At 36.1% G+C, this 23,733-nt stretch overlaps 1 protein-coding gene and 1 pseudogene across 2 annotated transcripts; both read left to right on the forward strand.

The window, feature by feature from the left end:
* Positions 1 to 8,396: 8,396 nt before the first annotated feature.
* LOC113289851 (ABC transporter D family member 2, chloroplastic-like) lies at positions 8,397 to 15,285 on the forward strand. Of its 2 annotated transcripts, none has more exons than XM_026539270.1 (10): positions 8,397 to 8,953; positions 9,044 to 9,251; positions 9,337 to 9,404; positions 9,861 to 10,187; positions 10,470 to 10,634; positions 11,984 to 12,212; positions 12,716 to 12,828; positions 12,904 to 13,207; positions 13,717 to 13,976; positions 14,674 to 15,285. In XM_026539270.1, exons 1-10 carry the CDS (start codon positions 8,636 to 8,638, stop codon positions 14,878 to 14,880), a joined length of 2,199 nt encoding a protein of 732 aa, XP_026395055.1. In that variant the 5' UTR covers positions 8,397 to 8,635; the 3' UTR covers positions 14,881 to 15,285. The 2 variants fall into 2 exon arrangements, with proteins under 2 accessions (XP_026395055.1, XP_026395054.1); XM_026539269.1 differs by having other exon boundaries at positions 8,398 to 8,953; positions 12,593 to 12,828.
* Positions 15,286 to 15,565: 280 nt separating this feature from the next.
* LOC113291693 lies at positions 15,566 to 17,773 on the forward strand (annotated as a pseudogene).
* Positions 17,774 to 23,733: the final 5,960 nt, after the last annotated feature.

The raw sequence follows: 23,733 nt of genomic DNA on the forward strand, positions 1-23,733 counted from the left end.
GCTACTCGATTTTTTTCTTCCCGTCTTCCTTCTTTTTTATTTGTCAATAACTAAATTAAGATATATTATATATCTTCTTTTGATCTCTAGAATTAGAGTAAGCTTTAACTATTCTTGATTTATTTTTTTTGTCTGTATATTTGTGTAAACCAATACTATCGGCAACTACGATTTTTTTATCTGTAAATTTGTGTATTTTTTTTTGGTTTGACATAATTATTGGTTAACCAAAAATCAGTGGGACAAACCGAAACCAACTGGAACCATTTGGAAACCGAACCAATGGTTAATGGATTGGTTTGATTTAGATTTTTAGAAACCAATAATATTGGTTTCGGTTTTGGTTTGGCTAGAAACCGAACAAAAACCGACCATGAACAGCCCTACTCATCAGATGTCACAATCAATCATAGTTAATAAAAAAAAAAGAATAATGTAGGGAAAACTCTTGTCCACACACAGAAGAAGAGGACAAATACACACATATAATGATAAGAGAGAGTTTGTTTGATTTACAAAACAAGATACAGCAACATCAAGTTTTATATAAAAAAAAATCACGAAAGATAAATAAGAATCCAATCACAAACAGATTTGACATCATGGGGTCATGGCATAGCAGACAACTTTTTGTCCTTATATGATTGATTGATTAAATTTTTTTTGAGCTCACATGATGTTTTGTCCTTCTATTCAATCAATCGCATGTTCTCTGAATTTCTGTGTATCTATTTTCGTATTCAGAGAGATGTAATATATAATATTATAATAATTTTTACTTTTTTTATTTTTTTTGGCTCGATATGATGCCATACCACGCTTGATGTAATGGTTCATTATTCCAATGTTGGTTTGTTCTCTGTTTGGTTTATTTATTATATTATTATATTATTCTAGTTAAAGTGATGATTTATTTATCTATTATTGGATTAGAATTAGATCCAATGTCTCCTGAATACAAACTGCACATGCTTTATCATGTTTGTTTTGTTTGAATACTATATGATTTGTTTGAATAGTGTTGATTAATTTAAATAAAAAAAAATGATTATTTAATTTTTTTTTCCCTGTTTTTCGTGTGATCTGTGAACTAGCACCATGTATGTATGATATTATCCTATATGCTTTCAGCATGCCTACATGATTATTCTATTATCTTATTTTATTATTATATGAACGAGAATGGATTAATGCCTCGTGTTTGTCCTGTTTTGGTTTGGGAAATAAATTATTATCCTTATGACTGTGGAAAAAAATTTGCTCTCGCAGTGCGAGATCATTTTTGAACTAGCACCACCAGGGCCAATGGATTCGTTAGATATGACGTCACCAAACTAATTGTTTAACCATAGTTTATATCTTCTAAAGTTTGAGCGAGCACAATAGTAAAGAACTATATTAGTCAAGAAATTGAAATTCAAACCAACAATCAACTCACATTATTGTCACTAACACATATTCCGAATCAACTATTTATGGTGTTCTAATAGAAAGACAGTAAATTTTGTACTACTCGCAATTGAGATTGATCAAAATAGGAAAACTGTATAAAGAGAGATAGAGAGCGAGCTTTACCTCTTTTGTTATCACTATGGCCAATCAATACAGATGAAAGAGACACTAATTAACACTGAGTGACAAAAAAACACCAAATCACAATGAAGAAGAGCTTTACGTGATATCTACATCTCTCATAATAGTCCGTATAACCAAAATATGAAAACCCTAAAAGGTACTGTATAGTGTATATGCAAAAATAGACGTTCACTCTTCTTGTTGATCAAGTAGAAAGTTGAAGAAGAGGAATTAATCTTTCCATTCATAGTTTTACAAGTCTCCTGGCTTCCTTTAACAAATTTTCTCTTTTTTTTTTCTTTTTTTCTTTAATCCTTGTTCAAATATCAAGCCAGTATTATTAGATTGGGAGAGAGAATTTGGATCTTAGAGATGATAAGACTTAATCCCTCATCTCTAACATCGTTTAGAGGCTCTTATGATTTAACAATGGAAGAGGTAACTATGGTTTAACCTATGATTTTATGATGTCATATCTTGGGAATCTAATAGTTATGTAGTTGCTAGTTCAAAAGATGGTCTCGCGCTACGGGAGCAAATTTTTCCCTTATGACTGTGTTGTTTTAGTTTAGGAACGACGTTTAGTTTCGTGGTTGTACAGTCTTCTAAGTTTGCTATTGATTGCCTTGTTTATGTGTCATGTGAAAGTTAATTCTTTTTATTTAGCTATTTTCAATCAATGTGTTTGTCTCTTATAGTGTTTGTGAATTGTGATCATGTATTTTTGTTTTGTGTCTCCATTACCGTTTCCTATTCCAATGACATGCCAGTAATTAATTTCTTTCAAATTAATATATATGTAACGGTTTTTTATTTATTTATTTATTTTTACGTTTGATGTCGCGCTGTCCGTTTGAATGTTTTCTTTAATGATTGCAATAAGTTTAATAATGATAACAAGTAATATACAATTTACCGAGTATGTGTGTTTTGTATACGTATGTGCTCTTTGTATGAAAATATTTTTACAACGGTGGTGCCTCTTTAGTGATTGATTAATAAGTATCATATACATACATTAAATTTTTTACTATCATCAGTGTGCTATATTTTCTTTCATTTTTTTTTCTCTTTATTCTGAAAATTGTTATAAACTCCTCTCTGTTATTAGTATTTAGTATTCAATGGGTCACCAATAAAAACCACAAAGAGACTTGGTTTCCCAAATCCATAAAGAAACTTGGTTTTGGGAAGTATAGTATCGGAATGGGTCATACTAATGTCCTTCAACCTTGCCTTATGTAGATGAGCAAGACGGAATATATCCGACAAGAATTTGGACATAGATGGACTTGAGCATCACCGTTGGATGGCTGATGTGAAGATCGCTTTTGTAGCAAAAGAATGCACCCACACCATCAACCCCTCTACTGACAAAGATGCTGCCCCAACAACTGAAAAAGAAAAGGCTGAAGCCCTCCGATATTTGAAGGCACATATTGACCCTAATCTCCTTTGGTCATAACAACACATAATGCGTCCTAAAGAACTATGGGATGCACTAGTAAGCCACTTTGGGAGCATTGAGGATTTCCTTCTCCCACAGTTGAATGAACAGTGGAATGACATCCGGTTTCTTGATTATGTGAAGGTAAGTGATTTCCAAAGAGATATGCTTAAGATACTGATAAGCACGTATGTGCTATATTTTATACTCATATTTATATTAGCTAGGACTCGATATTTTGGCCAGTCCGAGTACTCCCTATGTCTGAACCCCCAAAACGGCCTCTCGCCCGCCTCCCCCTCTCTGTATGTTTGTGTTGTATCTATAGACGTTCATAAGAACCCCACACCTAAGAAGATAGACAATGGCAATGCACCTTGTTATAGATGTGGAATCTCCAGAGATTGGTACCAGCAATGCAAGGCTAGTGCCAAGGTAGAAGCCAGCTACAAAAAGTACCGGGAATCTATAGATCAAGAATCTCATTGTGTGGAAGAACATGATCATGGCCTCCCAGATATCAACTTCACCATTTCATACTTCCATGGCAAAAAGAACCATGCCCTTATGGAAACACCTGACTTTGATTGATTGTTATTTTTCCTTAGTTATCCTTTGATCCTAAAAACTTGTTTATTTTCTTGCTTTGTGGTTTAGAAGACTTTGGTTTAAATATTTATTTTGATGACTTAAACTATGTTAGGTAGTCTTAAATTATCGTTTTTTGTTGATGGATCAGTGGTTTTTAATTTTTACGGGTACTTATTATGCTTTGGATTTAATTTTTACTGTGATAATCTATAGCATGATTGAATTATGTGACCGAATTCTCTGAAGTACCATTTACTTGTAGGAATGCCATCCTCAGAAGAGATTGAGTGCCTAGCTGATAGTGGCACCACACACACTATTTTAAGAAATATGCAATTATTTGTTGACTTAATTCCCTGTAAATCCTCTGTGAATACAATGATTGGATCATCACAAGTGATCACTGGGCGAGGTAATGCTCAATTTTTGTTTTCAAATGACACAATGATTAAAGTCACAGAAGCTCTATATGCAGCAAGAGCTAACCATACCTTGTTGAGCTTCAAAGATATCCATGTAAATGGTTATCACTTGGACACTCACTGCGAAAATGGAATTGAATATATAAATATTATCTCTAATACATGTGGAAGAAAACGCATTTTAGAGAAATTAATGAGTCACTCTAGTGGTTTGTACACTACTAGTATTCGAATTATCGAATCACATGTTGTTACCAAAGATGAATTGTTGAGAAATGACTTATACAAGCTTTGGAACGACCGCTTGGGGCACCCAAGTCGTGATATGATGATCCGTGTTTTAAAGAACTCACACAGACATCCTTTATTTCGAGTGAAAAGTAAAATGAGACAAAAGACAGTGACAAAGTAACAACGTCTTCCAGCCACTGCCATCTAAAGCAACTGATGTGCAACCTCTCTCTCATTCTACTTCGTGGACTTTGTCAAAAGCACACCACTCATTTTGCAAAGCTTGTTCTTTAGCAAAGACAGGAGCGAGACCATCCTATGTTAAAGATACAAAACAAAACATTCAATTTTTACAAAGAATACAAGGTGATATTTGTAGACCTATACATCCAGAGTGCGGACCATTCAGGTATTTTATGGTTCTGGTAGATGTTTCGACCCGTTGGTCGCACGTTGCATTACTGTCCACAAAAAATGTTGCCTTTGCAAAGCTACTAGCACAATTTATACGTTTGAGGGCTCACCACCCTGATCATCCAATCAAGTCTATCAGTTACATCTAAAGGATTTGATGATTTCCGTATGTCTATCGGAATTTACGTAGAGAACCATGTACCCCACATACACACACAAAATGGTCTTGCATAAGCTACCATCAAAAGGTTGCAGATGATAGCTAGGGCATTGGTTATGCATTCCAACCTGCCTATTACTGCATGGGGGTACGCCATATTGCATGCAACATTACTTATTCGCTTTAGACCCACTATTAGCCAACCATTTTCTGCGTACCAGTTGGTAACTGGATATGAGCCTGATATTTCACATTTACGTATTTTTGGTTATGTTGTATACGTGCCTATTACGCCCCCACAACGTACTAAGACGGGTCCCCAAAGACGATTAAGTATTTATGTTGGATATGAATCCCCAACAATTATTAGCTATTTGGAACCTTTGACAGGCGATCTCTTTACCGCTAGATTTACGGACTGTCACTTTGATGAGACAACCTTCCCGTCGTTAGAGGGAGGTATGGAAAAGAATTTCCTAAGGGAACGACATGACTTATCGTGGTGTGTCCCCACCTTGTCTCATCTTGATCCCCGCACCTCACAATGTGAAAGTGAAGTGAAACGAATTATTGATATTCAGAATGTGGTTCTCAATGCCTGATTCATTCACTGATATTGCTAAAGTGACGAGATCATACATACTAGCTGCAAACGTGCCTGCTAGGTTAGAAATCCCTAATACGGGAAAATGCACCCTATATAGAGGTGTCAATCCTACACTTGGTGGAAGTGTAGCTGAGCCGTGTCCCCTCAACGGAAGAGGGGAAAACTACCTGGTTCGATGGATACTCACCCAAGGAAGAAAAGAGTGAGTAAGGCACAACCTGATCCATTTATCATTAATTCAGATAATCCCTCTCATGAAATTGTCTCTGATTACAGTTATGTCCATGAATGAATACTGGAGGACGCTCCGATGTTTGAAATGATTCCAGAGAACAAAGAAATCTCAATGGATTATGAGAGTGCATACGTGTTGATGGAAAGATCCTCCACGCAGATTGATGATGCATTTGCATACACTGTTGCTCAAGAGATCATTGAGCACGACGACACCGAACCACGCTCTATTGCAGAATGTCAAAAAAGAGCAGACTGGCCTAAATGGAAAGCTGCAATCCAGGAGGCACTGGAAAAGAGATGGGTATTCGGTGCGGTATTGCTAACCCCACTAGGTGTAAAGACCGTAAGACATAAATGGTTATTTGTTAGAAAGCGTAATGAGAAAAATGAAGTCTTAAGGTATAAGGCACTCCTTGTGGCGCAAGGTTTCTCACAACGCCCTGGAATTGATTATGAGGAAACGTATTCTCCCGTAATGGACGTCATAACGTTCCGCTACTTAGTTAGCTTGGAAGTTTCAGAAGGACTTGAAATGCAGCTTATGGATGTGGTTACAACATATCTCTATGGGGATCTAGATTCAGAGATATACATGAAAGTTCCCGATGGCCTTCCATTGCCTGAATCAAGTAACTCTAAACCACGGAGTGCATTTTCGATTAAGTTGAAACAATCACTTTACAGATTAAAGCAGGCAATTCAATATGGACAAGGTGCATCGTGCTAGCACTCCCATGATTGGTCGAAGTTTAGATGTACAAAAAGATCCATTTCGTCCAAAGGAAGATGGCGAAGAGGTATCGGGAGATGAAATTCCCTATCTAAGTGCAATAGGCGCATTATTGTACTTAGCGTAATGTACTTGACCTGATATATCATTCTCAGTGAACTTGTTATATAGATATAGCTCAGCGCCAACGCAGCGTCATTGAAATGTTATAAAGAATGTATTTAGATACCTTAAAGGAACCATTGACATGGGTCTATTTTATCCCTATGAGGACGAAAGGAGGATTGCTAAAGCAACCCCCTATACTGAAACCCCAAATAATGTTTTGGTTGGTTTTGCTGATGCTGGGTACCTCTCTGACCCACATAAAGCTCGATCCCAAACTGGTTATGTATTCACCATAGGGAACACATCGATATCTTGGAGATTGACCAAGCAAACTCTTGTAGCTACCTCCACGAACCACTCAGAGATCATTTCCCTACATGAAGCGGTCCGTGAGTGTATATGGTTAAGGTCTATCATTACACATATTTGAGGGACTAGTGGTTTGAATTCTACCACTGAAGAGCCAACATGCATTTATAAAGATAGTGCAGCTTGTATCGAACAGATGAAGCAAGGACATATCAAGGGTGATAATACGAAACATATTTCACCAAAGTTCTTTTACAATCAACAACAACAATGTCTCTTAAACATTCAAGTCAGCAAAGTACCGTCTGATGAGAATGTGGCAGACTTATTTACTAAGTCACTTTCTAAGTCCTTATTTGGAAAGCACGTAAAGAGTATTGGACTAAGGAAATTGTCTGAACTCCCTTGATTGCAATCAGGGGGATATGTCGACATCAGGGGGAGTATCTAATGATATGATGTCGATATCAGGGGGAGTGTCTGTTGAACTCTTTTCCCTTCACCGAGTTTTATTTTGTCCCAATGGGTTTTGTTACTCGACAAGGTTTTTAATGAGACAACAACAACACCGTGAATATGACTTCCCGATTGAGATTATCTTTTTCCCACAGGGTTTTTATATTTTAGGTTTTTCTGAAGAGAGGTGGCTAGCTTTATCAACACGTTGTACTCTTTTCCCTTCGTCAAAGTTTTGTCCCACTGAGTTTTCTTTGTCAAGGTTTTAATGAGGCAACACATTTGAAGTTCCACTTTTGAACCGCACAAGGGGGAGTGTTATAGGGTCTATGGCCCATGGATGTGCGGTCCATTAGTATACTAGGGTTTACCTTTACTCTTGTGCAAATAGGATACTTAACTATGTAATGGGGTTCCTTTCCATTCTCTGGTTACTGAAAAGTTCTCTCTTTTCTCTCTTTCTTATTCTTACTCCAATACGTTATCAACACGAAAGACAAATAAGAATCCAATCACAAACAAATTTGACATCATGGGGTCATGACATAGCAGACAACTTTGTGTGTTAAAAAGGTAAAAAGGGAATTTAGGTATACCTTCTTCCTTATGCGTACATTGAGAGAAATAAAATAATAATAGAAGTAGCAGCTGCAATAGATCTTTCGGATACCCACAGATTGATGGAAAAAAATCTCGTTCGGTTGAGCTTCGTGCTGATAACGTTTTAGAGGAATAATTAAGTAAAACCAAGAAAAAGAGAAAGAGAAAGAGAAAGAGGAACTTCTTATTGATAAAAAAGACAGAGATATTACATAGGCATAATGTTCTTTATATACATAACAAAAGGAAAATCCTAGTCATGTAATGGACCGCACATCCATGGACCGTAAACCATATAACATATTTTGGTTTATTAATATATGTTTTTGTATGAATATTATTGTTTGTTCATTTATATTTATATAGATTGTTTAACGACTTGAAAATTTTATTCATCAATTCATTTAGGGAGGTTATTCATTTATCCCTTTGTCCAAGTTAGAATGGAAGAAAATTATTTATTCCGCGTGGTTATTCATTCATCCAGACTGGACCGTACGTTCCAAAGTCTCCACAAAATCATGAATGTTTTAGCTTGCATGTACGCCGTTACGTATGCCGTTTGATTTATCAGAATTTTATCTGAAAAGCAGGATAAAACATCAACGGCAGCTAACCGTTTTAGAAAGTCGACCACCAGTTTATCTTAGTAAGTTACCACTCCTCGGATGGCTGGATGGAAGGGGCAATCGGAATCGAGAAGGTAACCCAAATTTCGGAAGGAAATAATTAGAGTTAGGGTTTCAAAATGAACCTCATAACTACTACTAGCACTCTGTCACTGAGCACTAGTTGTAGTAGTAACGATTTTTGTTGTTGTAGTTATGCCCCAAAAATTCCACATAAATCCATCTTCGGTTCTTCGTTATTTCATAGTGTAAACCGCAATCGTCTCCTTCAATACACTATGACCAACAACAACAACAAAAACCCTTTAAATCTGGTACGAAATAGGAAAAGAAGATCTCTCTTCAGATTCTTATCCTCCTCCTCTTCACCGCCACCACCACCACCACTTGATAATTCAACTACCACTCTTCCTCTTACTCCACCATCCCCACAAAAGGTAACTACCTCTCACTCTCTAGTAATTTTGTCTCTTTAACTTATGATTTCTTCTAATTTTGAGATTGTGTTTCTTTATTGTTGATATTAGGAGGAAGATGATGTGTTACAAAGACAAGGTCCTGATTTGCAAACATTATTTAAAAGATTTTGGAAAGTTGCATCACCTTATTGGTTTTCAGATGATAAAGTTGAAGCTAGGATACGTCTTGCTTCTGTTTTTGCTCTTACTTTAGCTACTACTGGTATTAGTGTTGGATTCAATTTCCTTGGTCGCGACTTCTATAATGCCCTTGCAAGTATGTCTCCTCTTTTGAATTGAAATTTGATTTGCGTAAGTGTTGATGTTGTTGTTTCATAAAATTGTTTTTTTCCTTCTTGTAGATAAGGATCAAGAACAATTTACAAAGCAGCTAATGTATTATTTGGCTGCATTTACTGGAGGAACTCCGGTGAGAACATCAAAACATTGCTGCTCTTTGTTTAGGTATATTGCTCCACAAAGTCATTATAACATATTGTTAAGATTAAAAACTTTTTTTTTTCTACGAGTTTAGAAATTTCAGTGTTTTCTTTCTTTCTTTTCTTTTTTTTTTTTTTTTTTTTTTTTTTTTTTGTATTCAAGCACCCTCATTTGTTCATAATCTTTATTTATGTATTAGTGTAGTTGATTAGTTATTAGTGGTTACAATGTGAGAGTAACATGTTCTCATGGTTAAGGATAGTAATACACAAGCAACTAGTGGTTCACGAAGCATTATGATCTGAAAGTTAATGTGACTTGTATCTTTGGTACTGATTTTATATCCAAAAGGCGTTGCAACTAAAATGGTATCATCAAATTTACTTAGTTTTTTTTTTTTTTGTCACCACTTTTGTCTACTTATTTTAATTTTTGTTTCTTTCAGGTCTTTGTATTGAGGGATTACGCCAAGGAAACGCTTGCATTGAGATGGAGATCTTGGATGACAAGTTATTACATGGATCGCTATCTTAAGAATCAAACCTTCTACAAGATTCAATCCCAGTCCATAATTGATAATCCAGACCAACGGATTGTAGATGATCTAAGTTCTTTTACAGGAACAGCACTTTCGTTTTCCTTGACACTCTTCAGTACTGCGGTAGACTTAGTATCATTTAGTAACATCCTCTTAGGTATATATCCTCCATTGTTTGTTATACTTATTGCGTACTCGCTCGGGGGAACAGCAATCAGTATCTTTCTTGGCAGGGTAGGTTTTCTTTCACTGAAGTTGTTATCTTAGCTCCAAATATGTGGTGGTTTTGCATTTTAGATGGTTATAGATGGTTCAACTTGGCTGCTTTGTTTCAACTTGTGATATATTGAAACTGTTCATGTAATGGAGTGCATGTGTTTCGAAATGCCTTGGGTTTTCAACCAACTCACTGGGCATGGTTTTAAACCCCAATTAGAGATTCATCTTATAACCAAGCTGTTATTATCTCCTGCCCAAATTAATTGAACAATCTTTTTTTTTTTTAATTTCTTGTAGGGACTTGTAAATTTGAATTTTCTTCAAGAGAAAAAAGAAGCCGATTTTCGATATGGGCTTGTACGTGTAAGAGAAAATGCTGAATCAATTGCTTTCTATGGTGGCGAGGAGAATGAGATTCAGCTACTGCTGCAGCGATTCAGAAGCGCTTTCGAAAACTTGAGTGTAAGGATTATTTTCTTGCATTGGTGTGATATTGTTATTCTGCTCTCATTTCCAGTTTTTGTGGGATCTAGATTCTTTTTTTCATTGACTAGAAAGAAAGCCTTTAGGATCTCACTTGTCAGATGATTGTTTTGTAATGAACGGATGATAACATCTCCAAATAAGTTCCGTTATATAGGTAATTAAGTTGTTAAAGTGTGTGAAAACTGAAAAGTTAATCAAATGAGTTGACCCCAACAAGTGTTTTCTTCTTGTACTTGTAAGATTTCTATCTTATGCATCAGACAGAATATATTGCAGCATTTTTGCCCATTTCATGCTGCACTGCAGCGATATGCCACAAGGTGATAGTGTTAATGGTCAATTTCTGCCGTGTATGCACTTTTTTTACTTTTGCTGATATTGACCAGTTATACACCATCTTCCATGTTACGTGAATAAACTTGATTGGTCCATTATAATGTAGGATGTGTTCCTCGGCAATATGAGGCCTTCTAATATAGACTTGAAACAGAATTAGGAAACTCCTGATGAAGCAAAAATTCCTCGAATACTAGGACAAGGAAATCAACAGAAAACATACTTGAAATAGGAAAACCCGAAAATCTTAAAGAGAAATGAAACAAGAAATAGCAGCTAAGCTAGCAGAACTGATTAATACAGTTCCACTAGATAATCTACATCAGGTCCCCTTATTGAAGAGAAACTCAATCCCGAGTACGGCATAGGAAGAAGAATGTCGTCGCCGGAGAAAATAAAGGGAAGTACGTTAAATGAGGTTAGGTCAACGACATACTTGAAGACTAACATAAGTATCGTGTTTTCATTGTGTAGAATATATTCACAAAAGATTAGCTCATTGTGTAATATGTAACCTTAAAACAACGGGAGATGAGTTATTTATTTTAGCTTAAAACTTCTGGTCCAAAACCAAACTTTGATTCTTCACAATGTGGGGCCAAGTAGATATTGTAACCGCAATGTCAATGTAACAATGTAAATGGAACTCTCTTCTTTTAATCAGTATCATTTTGTAGCAAAAACTTGAGGAATAGAGATAATTGTTATTTCTGTTACGACGCCCTATTTTTAAGACAAGTTCAAAATTAAAACCTCACCCTCCATTGAAGTTACCTTGTTTAAAACATCTACAAGGTTTCACTTCTAGTGCAGCTGTAAGGAATAACTGTACTCCTTACTTGACCCTGCAATGTTGACTTTATATTCAATTATTTACTACCAGAGTTCGGCTGATTTCCATAAATATATGCTATATTAGTTTACATATGCATTCTAAAAGATTAATGGTGTTATACATTTTCTTGCTCACCTTTTTCATTTAATTGCAGCAACTGTTGATATCTTCTCGAAATCTGGAGTTCTTCACCAATGGTTACCGCTACTTAATTCAGATTCTTCCTGCCGCGGTTGTAGCTCCCATGTATTTTTCGGGAAAAATTGAGTTTGGAGTCATCAATCAGTCTGTATCAGCTTTTAATCATATACTTGGCGATTTCTCTCTTATTGTGTACCAATTTCAGGCTATCAGTGCCTTTTCAGCTGTCATTGACCGTCTAGGTATAACTTCTCTTACTGTCTGTATGAGTAATTATGTTTTAACATTGACATGCCAAAATCTATTTTAAACAGGTATTTTTTAATTCCCATGCTGTCTCTCTGAATCCAGGGAACCATTTGGATTGAGGGGTTGTAAAACGGTTAAAAGGACTTGAATGCTGTTCAAAATCTTTGGCCTATACGCATGCCTCATTGCATTTGTTTTCTCGTTCCTCATATAGTTGTAGATATATTGAGGCGAATATATGGAAATTAAGCTCTCACTGTTAGTTAACGCCTAGTTCTCTACATGATCCTAAATGGAAGATCCACCTGGATGTGGATGCCTTTAAATTATTGTGAAAATTTAACTTGTGATGTGCCTGCTTCAACCCATATAGGAGAGTTTGATGATGTACTGGATGGAAACTCTCAATCTTATTCGGATTCCATGCAAGGGATCACCATTGCGTACAGTGATTCACGTGAATCCTCATTGCTGCAGTCTAATGGGATGGTTTCAGATAAGTGTATGAAGTTGCTGGATGTAAAGAACTTGAAGCTAGAAACACCAAAAAGTAAAACTACTCTTATCAGGAATTTATCGCTGGAGATGGACAACAAGGATCATTTACTGGTCAGTAGCTTCCACCACATACATGCTCAAATTATTCTCTATGGTATGAAGTTATTCACTATGTATGAATTATAGATCACGGGACCTAGTGGGTGCGGGAAGACATCACTGTTAAGAGCCATGGCTGGCCTTTGGAGTACTGGGGAGGGAAAAATTACGTTCTACATAAGAGACGGAGAAAATCCACAACTAGCTCTCTCTCCCAATACCTATCCGGTTCCTACTGAGAAACTTACTGCACGATACAAAGGCAAAAGAGCTAGGGGTATATTTTTCCTTCCTCAAAGACCATATATGGTTTTGGGAACGCTTCGCCAGCAACTGCTTTATCCTACATGGAGTGAAAGCATGAATCCGATGGAAAGTACTAAATTCTCTGGTAAATCATCCAATTACAGGATTTGTTTTATGTTATTTTCCATGTTGTATGAATCTTTCATGTGAGTTCTTTGAAATGATATCTCGAGAGGCAGGTGGCAGCTGACTTGATGCATAATCTGTGAATAACAGTGGATCTAACTCCACCGTGTCACCTGAGTTACTTGCAAGTAACCCGTGATTCAAGGGTTTTGACATAGTATTCTCTTACCGAGTTACTCGGCGAGCATAGTGGGTTATATGTCTTTATGATACCCTAGTAAGCTAGTACTGTTTTTACCATTTGTGCCCTAAAGTTTTAGTTGTTTTTACCATTTCAACCTGAGTTTATCGGGACTCTGCGAGACTGAACCATGGGACGACTCACCAAGTAACTCGGTGATGATTTTTCTAGCAACCATATGCCCCTAAACTGCTAGTCACAAGTAACTCGGCAGAATTGGTCCACACTGAGTGAACCAAAGCATCATTGCTAGTAGAGTTTATAAAAGTATTTCATGAATTTTGCAGGTTCAATGGCTTCGTTATTTCAAGGACCAAGCCTTCCAGATACTGAGAAGCCCGCAGATGATGATCTTGTCCAGGTGCTAGAAGATGTTCGTCTGGGTTATGTATTATCTCGTTTTAAAGGACTTGATTCTACGTATGAATGGTCTAGCGTACTTTCCCTTGGTGAGCAGCAACGCCTTGCATTTGCACGTTTACTGCTTTCGAAGCCAAAGTTGGTATTGCTGGATGAATCTACCAGTGCCTTAGATGAAGATAATGAGGTATTCCTTCTTTTAATCTGTGTGGACCTGTTTGTTTCTAATTATTATGCTGACCTTCTTTTGAAACTGTCTCTTTTCTATGTTAGATATTACTTTTCCCTTCAACTCAGAATGTGTAGAGTAGCGGTAGAGCTACATGAATTTATTTGGCAAGAGCTTAGATTAACCTTTGTCACATGGCACCTAATCTTATATCGAAAACCTTATATAGGCTTAAGCTTTTTCTTCAGATTTTTAGAGACATATGAGGTTGACTGTTAGTAGCTCGCCATTACCGCAATTATCGAGCTTCCATGGTGCTCCAAAAGACAATGATAGTTTTGACCGAATTGATAATCAGACTCATGTAAGCATAGTGATGGAGCATAATTAAGCAAACAAAATACGTATTAGCAAGCAAGATGAATAGCAGATGCTGTCAGCGAACTTCCCCTAAGGATGTCCATATGTACCTTATTGCTTTACCTTCTCAGTTTCGAGCTTTAGCTGCTTGAAGCTCGATCAGTTAGTGGTTGGCAAAACATTTTTAGTATTAGAAGGGTGTACAGGTTTGACAACACAAAGAACCACATTATTAACTAGTAGCTTTTTGCAGAGTTATGTACATGTCTGTTTTCCATATTGTCTATCTCAACTTATATTCAGGTGTAGTAACGAACAATTATATGATTTATTTCACACTGTCAAACATTTGCAGGCTCATCTTTACAAGCAAATTGAAGCTGCGGGAATTACCTACATCAGTGTTGGGCATCGGAGGACACTTTATGAATTTCACTGCAGAGTCTTGCATATATCCAAGATGGACACTGGCACAGATTCTGATGGTAGCCAAAGGAATTGGCTTCTCAAACCCATCATCAATCAAGACAGTAGTACAGGCTCAGTTGAGCCTGTCAGTTAGAATGACAAGGGAACTTAGATTCTGTTAACAAAGATGCAAACATTGAAATGATTCTGTATCTTAAAAGTGTCTTCACCCACCGATGATGAAGAGGGTACCTCGTACACAACAAGGTGGTAGGTAGTCTTCTCTAAACTACCCAACTAGATTGGATTAGGATTGCTCATCAATGCCTGGAATAACTGTTTATATATGATTTAGTTGGGGGATGATAGTCTTTTTATATATTGGACTACTCTTGTGATCAGGTCGTTGCAGATGTACACACTCGATTGTATCTCTATTCTATACTTGAATGTAAAGTATAAAGGGATTATTTTGCTGATGACACCCATATGGAGGTTCCAAGTGTTTCTTTTCATGACCCTCCAAAGATTATTGCATTTGTTTTTCTTATCTGCGCAATCATGAGTCTCTTCTAAAAGTTGGGTAGATACATATAACTCGTTGAAACAAATACAGATTGCATTTGTTGACTAGAAAAAAAGTAAAATATTAACTGGAGACGATCCAAGACTGTTGAACATCAAAAATACTCGCAACACAGGAAAAGCGTCAGGGAGGAGCAATGGTTTTCTCTAATCGTCTGATGATGCCCCTTTGTACCTGCCAACATCAATATGTACACGTCATATTCATGGTCCTCTACTGTTATAAGTAATACTAGCAGGGTCCCAGCAATTAAATGAACAGAGCAAGGAGTAGGAGATCAATTCCAATCAGATTATTCTCTTGCTTTTCATCCTCCTCCCCAGCTCAGGATTCAGTCATCACAACTACTCTTAATCAGCAAAAGGTACTATCATAATGGACTAATAGTAGTGTATTAGGAATATAAGGTCTAGTCAAGTCATGTTGACTTGACTGACTAAGTCTGTCTTATAAATACATCTCAGTTGTGTCTGTAATTGACATCTGATTATAAAATTATAATCTTGTATAAGAACACTCTCTGTTCCTATCCATTATATAGATTTTACATGGTATCAATCGGGAAAGAAACCACGAACTTTTTTTTCGATCCTAGGTTTTCATCTCCAAACTTTTCTTTAATGGAGAATGAATCTTTAGTTTCCGCTGCATCATCATCGTCATCATCAAAAGGTTATAAGAGGAAGAAGAAAAAGAAAAAGAAGAATAAGAAATCAAATTTGATATTGAAGAAGCTTTTACTTCCGTTGCTCTAATGATCAGAAATTTGTGGTGTTTTGGCTAGAACGATGATGAATTTCTATCTGATAGAGGTAATTGTATGATACAATTATGAATTTTTTCTGAGTTCTGGATTTCAAATTAGGATATTTAAACTTAGGGTTCTTGAAATTGCTGGTTAGTGATTGTGTTCTTTACAAAGACTCATTCATCTTTTGAACCCTAACCCTTCTATGAAGCCGTTTCCTCTTCTAATCCTTCAAAACCTAATTTTTGGCCCATCAATTCACCATCACGACCACCACCATCAACATCAGCAGGAACAAGAGGTATTAAATTCAACAACACCACCAAATTATCAACAACTAACTGCAACACCTGAATCAGGAGTAAGTTTGGGTTCTTGTAAATATTTCATGGATGTTTATATACGAATTCCACCGAAACACTATTCATTGATTCTTGATACTGGTAGTGATATCAATTGGATTCAATGCATACCTTGTCATGATTGTTTCGAACAGAATGGTCCTCATTATAATCCATACGAATCAAAGTCTTACAGAAATATCAGTTGTCATGATCCAAGATGTCAACTCGTTTCATCACCAGATCCTCCAAATCGTTTCATCACCAGATCCTCCACAAACTTGTGATTCCGGCAGCAGCAACCAGACATGTCCTTATTACTACTGGTACGACGAAAATTCTAATACCTCTGGAGATTTGTCACTGGAAACCTTCACAGTGAATGTGACAACACTAACCGGAGCTTCAGAATTCAAAGCAGCTGAGAATGTTATGTTTGGTTGTGGGCATTGGAATATAGTTTTATTCCATGGAGCTTCTGGATTATTAGAACTAGGCCGAGGACCTTTATCCTTTTCTTCGCAGCTTCAATCGGTCTATTGACACACATTTTCTTACTGTCTTGTTGATAAAAACAGTGATTTGAGTGTTAATAGTACACTCATATTTGGTGAAGATCCGAGTCTTTTGAGCCATCCAAATTTGAATTATACTACATTGGTAGCAGCAGCGGGAAATGACAAAGAAACTTCTTATGTCGATACATTTTACTATGTCGAAATCAAAGGCATCGGGGTTGGAGATGAAGTGCTTGAAATTCCAGCAGGGACATGGGAATTGTCAGAACAAGACGCTAGGGGAACGATAATCGATTCGGGCCCTACTCTTAGATACTTTGCTGATCCTGCGTATGAGATGATAAGGAATGCATTTGCTAAGCAGGTTAAGGAGAATCCATTGGTGAAGGATTTCCCTATACTGGCTCCTTGTATGTTTCTGGTGTGGACATGATTGAATTGCCTGAATTTGCTATTCTTTTCAAAGATGGAGCAGTATGGGAGATCCTATGAAAAATTACTTCATTCGACTTGATCCTGAGGAGATTGTTTGTCTTGCAATCTTGGGTACTCCTAAATCGTCTCTTTCGATATTGGGTAACTATCACCAACAAAACTTTCATATTTTGTATGACACCAAGAAATCTAGGTTAGGCTTTGCACCAATGAAATGTGATGAAAGAGAAGCCATGAATGGATTATTGATGCTTGTTAATGGGAATTGCAATAACCAGAAAACAATGCGTAGTACTAATTCAGGGATTTTGCACTTTTATCAAACTTTGGAGTGTCATGAATCAAGTCATATGGGTAAACAACAATCACCAACAACTTATTATCAGCAACATCAACTTCTTATCAACAAGATCAACTAATTAACAACAACAACAACAACTTCAGCATCAATCCAACAGCAGTAGCAACTTCCGGGGAATATCAACATTCATATGGGTAATAATTTTTTAATAAATTTTTCCCCATTTGTTCATTGTTACTTCTTTTTGTGTGTGTTTAGCATATGAAGTTATAATTTTCAATACCTAACTGGTCCTAAAAACAATTCAATAACCAGTTATATAAATTGTTACTTCAAAACAAGTCATATCAATACCTTTATAGATATGGCTTTACAAACACCAGTTTCTCAATATCAATTTGAGTCTCTTTACCAACAGAGAACACCAAAAACAATTTGAGTCTCTTAACCAACAGAGAACACCAAGATAAATTTGAGTCCCTTAAACAACAGAGAACACCAAAACGAATACTTGAAGCTACTATTTCTACTGTTATCCACCTTGTGTCGCTGCTACTTCTAGTAGTATTGTTAATACTTCTGATACTTTTACTGGTGCTTCAATTTTAACAACTCGTGTTGTTACTTCATCAAATTGTGTATGAATGATCCTGCAATTACTGCTATATGTGTTTCTGCTTAGCATTTATACTTCTGTTGTGTTAGTTCTTCTGATGTTGTAACTTCTTCATCTGTTGTTACGTATCCTTCATCAACTGTTGGCTGTTCTATTCCGCTGTACATTGCGAGTCTACTTGAAGACTGAAAAAGCGGGGGTCTAACAACCACACCCAATATTTCTCTTAGCAATATGTATGGACTAACTCCAATATACTTTTAAGAGAATCAACTAGACAGTCAAACTCAATCTTAATAGAAGTATATCAAAAAGTTATATCTCTCTTTCTCGATTCAATACTTACTCAAGTAAATAGAAATCTGCGAGTCTAATTGAATACAAGAGAAATCACTTGAGCGGTACCAAAGACCAATGTTCAAGTATCAATCAATTTCAATAAACAACCAAAGGTTGGATTTCCCAATTAATTGATTTAACGCACAACCTGTGATATTTCAAGTATATAACAAAATATAATGCGGAAAAGAAATAACACAGACACCAGAAGTTTTGTTAACGAGGAAACTGTAAATGTAGAAAAACCTCGGGACCTAGTCCAGATTGAACACGCACTGTATTAAGCCGCTACAGACACTAGCCTACTACAAACTAACTTCGGTCTGACTGTAGTTGAACCCCAATCAATCTCATACTGATCCAAGGTACAGTTGCGCTCCTTACGTCTCTGATCCCAGCAGGATACTACACACTTGATTCTCTTAGCTGATCTCACCTACAACAAAGAATTGCTACGACCCAAAATCGAAGACTTTAATAAACAAATCTATATCACACAGAAAAGTCTACGGTAATAGATAAATCGTCTGTCTCCTACGGAAATACCTACGAGTTTTTGTTCCGTCTTTTGATAAATCAAGGTGAACAGGAACCAATTGATAACCTGGACTTATATTCCTGAAGAACAGCCTAGAATTATCAATCACCTCACAATAATCTTAATCGACTAGCGAAAGAAGATATTGCGGAATCACAAACGATGATACGAAGATGTTTGTGACTTTTTTTATATCTTGCCTATCGGAGAAATCAATCTCAAGCCAATCGTATGGTTGTACTTAGTACGATAAAAACAACAAGATCAGATCACACAACTACAAGAAAAGTAGTATCGGTCTGGCTTCACAATCCCAATGAAGTCTTCAAGTCGTTAACCTACAGGGTCTCGGTAGAAACCTAAGGTTAAAGGAGAATCGACTCTAGATAATACAACTAGTATCACACAGGAGGTGTGGGGATTAGGTTTCCCAGTTGCTAGAGGTCTCCCTTATATAGTCTTTCAAATCAGGGTTGGCAATCAATGTTAGCTTAGTAACAAAGCATTCAATATTCACCGTTAGATGAAAACCTGATTAGATTCAAGCTAATATCTTTCAACCGTTAGATCGAAACTTAGCTTGTTACACACAAATGAAATGCACGTTTATTTAGGTTTGGGTAACCGTACCCAAACATGTACATCTAGTTGGTTCAACAGTAGTTAACCAAATGGTTAGCCATATGAGCAATTTCATATCAACCATATTCTTCTGTACCATAACTAGTTCAAATGAACTAGTTAGAGAGTTGTTCAATTGCTTAGATATTATAAGTATACAAGACATAATCTAAGCAAAAATGATTTGATTCACTCGAATCGATTCATGAACTTTATAGCCACGGTTTGAAAACCTGCATTCCTTATTTAATATAAGTTTAAGTTCAAGAATAATCGTTTTTAGAAAATAACCAAATCAAGTACGCGGATTGGTACGTGGACTTAAGTACCAAGAATAAGTTTGTTTTCAATTCACAAACTCCAGCAGAAATTTTCGAGATGAGAACCTCCGACTGTACGCGGACTCTAGTTCCGGTTTTCCTGAGCAGCAAAGTACGCATACTTTGGTTCATGGAATAAGGACTTAAACATGTATGAGTTACCACATAATGCTTATATCCAACCATGGTTATATAATCTAAACTCTCATTTCAATCATTGAAACATTCTTAGAGGACGTTATATAGTTGTTGTTCACACACTATTTTTCGTCAAAGCAATTTTCAAGTAATTGAAACTTAATATGACTTTCGTCACTAGTAAAGATGAACTTGGCCAAAGCGAAATCTTACCAACACATATTTCGAGAAATAGATAAGCAAGATAAACTCGGTTCGAAGTAGCAAATGTGTATAATCAAAGTCTATACAGCAAAACGACTTTTGTCTCAAGATAGGATATAGAGTAGATAGAATTTTGAGTGATAGATAAGTTCAACTCTCCACATACCTTTTAGTCGATGAAGTTCCACCAGTTCCTTGAGTAGTTCTTCGTCTTTGTATGATGATTTCCATGGAGTCTTGAGCTCAACTACACTTTCTATCCTAGTCCAAGACTTAGCTATAAGTAGACTAGAAATCAAGACTTATAGTTTTGATCACTAACATTGACAAACATGCTTGAGATAGCAACGCATGCGAGTTCGACTGAGCACTGCTCTAACAATCTCTCCCTTTGTCAATTTTAGTGACAAAACTATCAATACATATAGAATACAAAAATAGATAAATAAACTTTTGTAGCTTCTCTTCCACATGCCTGATCTTCTTGGTTCTTCAACATTACTCGAAATCTTCGTCACTTCCAATTACTCCAATGATCCCAAAGGTTGTAAGTTTAGTATCACCGTTGTTGAAAATCCGTAGTCATAACAATGAGAAAACAAGAGCTCCAATGATCCCAAAGGTTGTAAGTTTAGTATCACCGTTGTTGAAAATCCATAGTCATAGCAATGAGAAAACAAGAATTCTCAATCATTGTTATACAGTGTCATAGTATTATTACACAACATCAAAGTTCAATTGTATCACAACTTCGACAACAATACTATGGTGATTTGTATCACTCCCCCTTAGTCAATACTCCATCTCACATGGAAACCACTCCCCCTTACATAATGGTCTGAAAACCATATGTATTTGTAGTGTGAACTACACATTAATTCTCCCCCTTTTTGTCAATAAAATTGGCAAAGGTACGAAAACTAGTGGGATCCTAGTGAAATTTCCATAGAGATATTTCATGACCAAAAGAAAGAACATATCAACTTTTTAGATGCCATCGTATAGCCGAAGCTAAATGCATTCATCAAGGAGTTTATAAAGATACAAGATAATCCCTAGAATATTCCACAACCGCACTCCCCACAAAGATTTGGCAATTAAGCACAAGTTCAATTAACAACTCTCCCCAATAAAATGTCATTCCCGAAAGAACAACAAGAGCGACCTTAATTTCATAATAAAAGAAGGATTTCTTTGGACATAACAAATCACATACGAGTATGAATTTGAATCCAAAAATACTCAATTAAATTAACCACAAGAAAACCCATGATTAATTTAATCGTAACTGCTCAACATAAGAGAACTTATGGAGCCGCACAATATATACATAAAAATGGATCAGGGAAGATCAATACTGCGGAATAGACAAGGATTCATTCTATTTTCCATCACTATTTGCACAATGACATACAATAGACATAATCCTCGTAAAAAAAAGTTCATCCTATCTTCCATCAATATTTGCATAATGACATATAATAGGCTTAAAACTTTTTTAATGTCAATACTGCGGAATAAACAAGGATTCATTCTCTTATCAATACATGCATATCGACATACGAAAGACTTCACTTTTGACAAGATATGGGACAATCATAGTTCACGGACGCAAACACACATATCCCATAAAAAATTTGCAATATATAAAACCATAAAGATTAATACTGCAAAAATCATCTTCCAATCAACTTTTTTAGAATTTAAGAAAATAAACTTAAAAACATGAAGATGAAAACGTTGGACATAGCTATGTGTAATCACAATAATGGCTATTCCAAACTCTAGTTATTCTTCTTAAAAACACAAGAATAAAATTCTCATAAGAAGTTTCCTAGACATAAGACAAACTCGTAATGCACATACAAGATGATTTGTCCTTAGAGGGTAGAATCAATCTTTTTCACACGAATTTACCCCAAAAGTAGTTATCAAAGGTGTATAAAAATATTTTCTTAACAAAGAAGAACATACAAAGTCATTAATGACCATGCAACATAGTTCACAAAGGATGGTTGTGAACATTCAATAATCCCATAGCAATGCGTACTACTTCACATTCTTAAACTTACTTCTTTGTGATTCATCAACAATATTCTTGTAAAATCTACAAATTAGCTTAGAAGAGTAGTATTCCAAGAATCCAAGTGCCCGAGTCCAAGAGAAGTGGAACAAGTGCGACGAAACGGAGTAGGACACTCAAAAACAAGAGACAGGACAAATATCAATCCAAATTTAAGGATTCTCATCTCCATTTTGAAGAGAATTCAAAGAGGAAGAGAATTCAAAAATAATGAGGTCATTCCGAGTTCAGACGAGGAAGTTACAGCCAAAACAAATTTACCGAATATCGATGTCAAGTATGCATACGGGTTTGCAAACGAATTTTCGTATCCTGGAGCAGTATGCAAACGGGTATGCATACTTAAACCCATGGATTTTCATTTTAAATGATGTTATGCATACCTGGTATGTGTACCATGTAGTCCAAACATCCCGAACTATTATTTTCAAAACCTAAACATTTAAAAACCTTAAACACAGATCAAGTTAGGTAGAAATGAACGATAAGAAAGGTAGGTGGATCATTATAAGTTCTCTAAGCAAATAAAAACACAAATATTGCTCAAGTTTATAGACATACCTTTTTAGAAGAATCCAATCGAATTCTACATCCTTACCGAACATAATCCGTGTGCCCCAATTCTCGTGCTTCCCTCACCGTATACATAACAGGGAATTCCTTGGTGAGGATGCACTTACAACACAATCAAGTTGTGTCGAGATGAACAATGTCTTGCTCACCATGGCACCAAGAAAGAGTTTCTTTCCAACAACTTTTGCATTCAACAAAGTTTAGAAACATCCAAGAATCTGTTTTTACAAGTTTTGCAAAAGACTTTAGAGAGATACACAAAAATTGGATTCCCTGATGTCTCATTCTAAAACTTAGTAAAAACCGTGTCTGCAGATAATGTTTAGTACATGCGCAGGGAAACTCTTTTGGTGTAAGGAGACATCCTGACATATTTACAACAGTAAACAAAACAATTAGCATGACATAATGTATCAGGAATTGACCAATGAATTGATTCATGCTTAGAGGTGGTACAGTCGGAAGACTTAGACTTAAACTCTTCTTGTAAACCGTTTAGTTTGCTACAACTAATTGGATTACACAGAGGAGGAGCATTACTCTCACTGATTAGTAAATCAATGTAAACCTCAACATGAATATTATTCATCATGACTAGATTTAGCTTATCAAGAGATTCATGTTCTTTCTGGACGTATAACTCAAC

Source organism: Papaver somniferum, chromosome 6 (genome assembly GCF_003573695.1).
Source record: "Papaver somniferum cultivar HN1 chromosome 6, ASM357369v1, whole genome shotgun sequence".
NCBI classification, from domain to species: domain Eukaryota; kingdom Viridiplantae; phylum Streptophyta; class Magnoliopsida; order Ranunculales; family Papaveraceae; genus Papaver; species Papaver somniferum.